This window comes from Chionomys nivalis, chromosome 1, assembly GCF_950005125.1.
Source record: "Chionomys nivalis chromosome 1, mChiNiv1.1, whole genome shotgun sequence".
Taxonomy (NCBI): domain Eukaryota; kingdom Metazoa; phylum Chordata; class Mammalia; order Rodentia; family Cricetidae; genus Chionomys; species Chionomys nivalis.
This window is the reverse complement of record NC_080086.1, coordinates 129,278,338-129,283,332: the sequence shown is the minus strand read 5'-3', so window position 1 is coordinate 129,283,332 and position 4,995 is coordinate 129,278,338. Positions and strand designations below refer to the sequence as shown.

General features: G+C 42.0%; 1 protein-coding gene across 1 annotated transcript; it reads right to left on the bottom strand.

Annotated features, from left to right (window-relative positions):
- Positions 1-1,962: 1,962 nt before the first annotated feature.
- LOC130881108 (RNA 3'-terminal phosphate cyclase-like protein) lies at positions 1,963-3,659 on the bottom strand. Its single transcript, XM_057780365.1, has one exon. It carries the CDS (start codon positions 3,657-3,659, stop codon positions 2,538-2,540), a length of 1,122 nt encoding a protein of 373 aa, XP_057636348.1. The 3' UTR covers positions 1,963-2,537.
- Positions 3,660-4,995: the final 1,336 nt, after the last annotated feature.

Here is a 4,995-nt window from a genome sequence, read left to right as displayed (position 1 = left end):
TCAATAACCTGCATTATTGACATCACAGTCAATCTTAGGTTTTAGCGTTACTTGGCTCATCCACAGCAAATATCAGGGGTCATCCTGATTGTCCTCTTGTCTCCTTCATGCTTTTCCATATCAGTTTCTCATTTTTTTTCCTTCATTCCTAGGTCTTTGAAGTTTGAGTAATCTAAATGTTTAATTTGTAGGCAGTTCTTCTTTACCTATTTATAGCCACTTCATAGTGGGTTTTTGTGATAACATAACATGTGGATGTGGATGTCTAAAATCACATCTCATGTAGAGATATTCTCCTTTCACTCAGGCAAGCCCACTGTGTTCCATCACTGTCACTTCAAGACTTAAGAAATATCTCAAATTAAGCATATTCAAAGCAGAAAACCCTTCAAACCATTTTATCCACAAACGTTCCCAAAGACAAGTTTCTTCAGTTTATTCGATGAGATCCCATCAAGCCATCTTTGTCTCCAGTGTTTAGTTACATGTTTTTCATTTAAAAATTAAAAAATATGTTAGATTTATATGAAAATAAAAATAAACATTTTCTAGATCCTGTGATCTAACCAAACTTCTCCTGAAGTATTATGACTTAGCATCGTATTCATCCATTTGATTTTATTTTGCCCACCTAAAATCCATTCTGAAAAATTTGGCTATTATTTTTCCCCTCAGAATTCACTGAAAGAAACAGAATATTTTCCTAAATATTAGAAGAGTAATAAAATGAGGTATAAGGATAGATCACATAGATGGAGTATTTGCTAATCACTTGGGAAGCCTTTGGTATCATTCTCAGGGAAACACATATACAAGCACACACACACACTCAGAGCGAAGGGGCAGGGCATGCAAATGACAAAAGAGCATTTGTGTATGGTTATGGCAAACAAAAGAGTACCTTTGTTTTCTCAGTTACATAGGAAATGGTGTCATTAGCTGAGAAAGGTTCATAAGTGTGGGATTTAATGGAGAAGAGAGATCATGTAGCTATTTGAGAAATGAAAATTTAATTACTACCCTCATTGCCTGCCATCATTTTCAGTTTTCTCCCTGCTTCTTTCTCTCTCTCTCTCTCTCTCTCTCTCTCTCTCTCTCTCTCAACAAAATGAAGTAAATTTAATATTTAGGTATATTTTAATATGTTATTTATGACTACTGTCTATAGCCTCAGACATGTTTTCCCAAGAAAAACAGCACTTTCTACTCTCAAAAGAAAATTTAAAGTTAAAAGTAAGAGGTCAAAACACATATGAACTTGAAGTGGAGGATAATGGTGCTTTTGACCCAGAGCCAGGCTGAAGTGCAATGAAGACTGGTTATGAATTACCACTATGGCATCAGCCCTTAAACCATGACCCCCTGGTCTGCAGTATGTTGGCAACTGAACCGTGGCCACAAGGTAATTTTCTAGCAGAGAGTCTGTCACATATTAAAAGGTCTTAGGCCTTCGCTGTACAGCTGTACTCATAACGATCTGAAAGTTCTGCACAGATGGGAAACATCGCAGAATGTACAAAGGTTGCAAAGCAAGTCTTCCAGGGAAATCTTACATAAAAATCTGTAAACTGAGACTCAGACATATCAGGGCTTGATATTCTATTTGTTCTGGGCATGTGTTATAGACTTCCTTTAAATTGCATTTTAATTTTTTGTGAATTTACATAAAAATTATTCTAAATCACACAATAGAAGAAAAAATATTTTAAAAACCTAATTACATGGAAATTGATAAGCATGTATACACCCATATGTATGTATATGTATATATACAATATAAAACTACAGAAATCATATACTAGTTTTCTTGAGATAAAACAAAATCTGAAAATTTTTCTCATTTTGAATTTTTTGTTTGTTTATTATGTTGGGGGGATTTTTAAAAAATTTCTATTATATTACTTGTATTTTTAAGATACTGCCAATGAACAAATCTGTATATAAGGTTTTTTTTTTCTTATGGAAATAATTTATACTCTAGTGATATTAGAAGAATAAAAACAAAATTTATGCCATACCTGGGACACATAAAACCTCTAAAGACACCCATAACTGTCCTCCCCATCCCAACCTTGCAAACACAGTGTACCAGATGAAGTTCAGCATGTGCCCACACAACTTGTTCACAAGACAGGAGATAAACAAATGCCCCAGCTCCCAGCATTCTCAGGGTTTGTTGCGATCAACAGAGGGCTTCCACACTCACTGCAGCATTAATCCTGCACAAAACCACAGTCCAAAGACACAGGAGTGTTCTGGCAGCATGACTGCTTCCTGAGGGCCCCTCCTCCAGGTGAGTTGGGAGGCTCACAGTGTGGGCATCTAAGGAATGCCACTGTCACTGGAGAAGCAGCTGGAGGTCACATGGTAGAGATGTCTTTTATCTGCACATCAGTATTTTCAGTGGTAAATTAGTAATTCAGTCCTCAGTGTTACGAGGCTGTCCTGTCCCGGATGGTCATATCTGGACTTGTCCCTTTGGCCCTTCGCAGCTTCTGCTTCATCCATACACAACGGAGCCTTATGTTGCGACAGTGTCACTTGAGAGTCTTGCTGAGGTTAGAGAAGCCAATACCAACGCAGGTCATCAGCACTTTGTCCCCACCCTTGAGTTCTTCACCACACGGCTTTGTTTCAATTTTAAACATAACCTGGAAAAAGCTCTTCAAGTGCCGCAAAAATTCTATCGTGTATGGGGAGAGTGGTCCCAGCAGCACTTTGGAAACGTCCTGCTGTCCAAGGGTCATGAGCAGCAGAACTAGACTTTGGTTGGTCGAGTCCACACATCCACCCCTGTAGATTTCTTCAAGCAGCAGCTTCGCACAGTTCCTGCCGAGGTCCTCAGGAAGAACTGCTGCTCCCTGGCCCTGGGGATTAGAGGCCAGTTCAGCGCTCAGGAAGGTACCGTTGGTAGTCTCTGCCACCAGTGACAGTCCAAAGCCTGGAGACTTGCCAGAGTTAACGCCTTTCATGTGATCTGTGTAAATATAGATGTCGGGTATGAATTTGTTGAGGATGCTCCTGGCAGAGTCCACAATCCGGTTTGCCATCTGAGGGGATACGCGCACTGAGTACGCCATCCCTCTGATTCGCTTGATTTTCCCTGGGTCTGTGAGCTGAACGGGCTTCAGGACCTTCCTTACAGGGCACGAGAAAAGCACTTCACCTCCTCCGCCAGGAGGCATTCCCCGTCGCAAGATCTTTAGCTCAAATGACTCGCCATCAATCCCAAACTGTTTCAATAGAGGGAGTGCTGTTACTTTAAGAACATCAACCGAAGGGTCAACCTGGTCATTGGTCACTCCTCGCAGGACGATTTTTAATGGGTGCTTCATAAATGGAGCCAGGCAAAGCAGAGCCTCGAGGTAATAGCCAATGCCACGGAGAACACTGCAGTCGTGCTCCACAGACCCACCATACAGGAGGCCAGGCTGGTAATACAAGGTTGTTCCCGTTTGGTTGATTTCAATTCGAGAACCATTAGTTAATTTGTCCAACGGTCTTATAAAGCTTGCTTCAAAATCTCGAAGGCCCGGGTTGTCGTCCCTGGCCCGAATACTCCGGATCTTGACCGGGCGCCCGCTCAGGGTGGACAGGACCAGCTGCTGGCGCAAGAAGTTGCACCCCGCGTAGCTGAGGGAGTGCCCCTGGGTCGCCATGTGCGCGCAGTCCGCGGAGGGCCGGGAGCTGGGAACGCGACAGGGACCACGGCGCCCCCCCCCCCCCCCGACGCGTCCACGTGGTTTGGAACCTCCACGTGGTTTGGAACCAAGGTTTTCAAATATATATTAAATGCACAGTTAAAATAAAATTTCATTCTCTTTTCTGTTTCACTAATATTCCATTTTGTTTTCTTAGTCATCTCAGAAATTAATTTAGAAGAATTAATCTCACAATTATCTATCTGATAATCCTAATAAGTAACAAAATGATTCGTGTATAAGAAGGTATTAGTATATGTTAACATGAAATTAAGTCTACTCATAAAATTTTATTATAAAATTGTGTGACATTTTCATCTTGGCAGGTCAAAGAACAAAGAGCATAGTCCAGAATCAAACATGGATATAATCTACAAAAGCCCTCTCTAGTAACCCACTTGTCCTAGTTAGACCATATATTCCAAAAACTCTTAAGCCTCCCAAAACATGATCACCATCAAGAACTTAGCATTCAGATACAGGAACCTGGGGGGATACCAGTTTTTATTTAGTCTATATTAGATGGCATTTTTTCCTTTATCTAAGACCACAGTATATGTTTACACAGAAGTTTACTTGTGCTTCATTCAGATGATGGAGCATCTATTATTATACATTCATTCATAATATCAATGTTTTCTATTCTCTTTTTTCTTCTTTTTTTTGCTTTATTATTATTATTACTACAAATTTTCACCTCCTCCTCTCCTCCCATTTTCCTCCCCCTCCCCCCATTCACCCTCTCCCTCCCTTTCCAATCCAAAGAGCAGTCAGGGTTCCCTGCCCTGTGGGAAGTCCAAGGTCCTCCCCCCTCCATCCAGGTCTAGGAAGTTGAGGATTCCAACAGATTAGGTTCCCACAAAGCCAGTACATGCAGTAGAATCAAAACCTATTGCCATTGTCCTTGGCTTCTCAGTCAGCCCTCCATGTCAGCCACATTCAGAGAGTCCGGTTTGATCACATGCTCCATCACTCCCAGTCCAGCTGGCCTTGGTGAGTTCCCATTACATTGGCCCCACCGTCACAGTTGATGGGTGCACCCCTCGTGGCCCTGACTTCCTTGCTCCTGTTCTCTCTCCTTCTGCTCCTCATTTGGACCTTGGGAGCTCAGTCCAGTGCTCCAATGTGGGTCTCTGTGTCTATCTCCATCCATCGCCAGATGAAGGTTCTATGGTGATATGCAAGATATTCATCAGAGTGGCTATAGTATAGGGCCAATTCAGCGCCCTCTCCTCAGCTGCTCAAGGAACAAGCTGGGGACATCTCCTTGGACACCTGGGAACCCCTCTAGAGT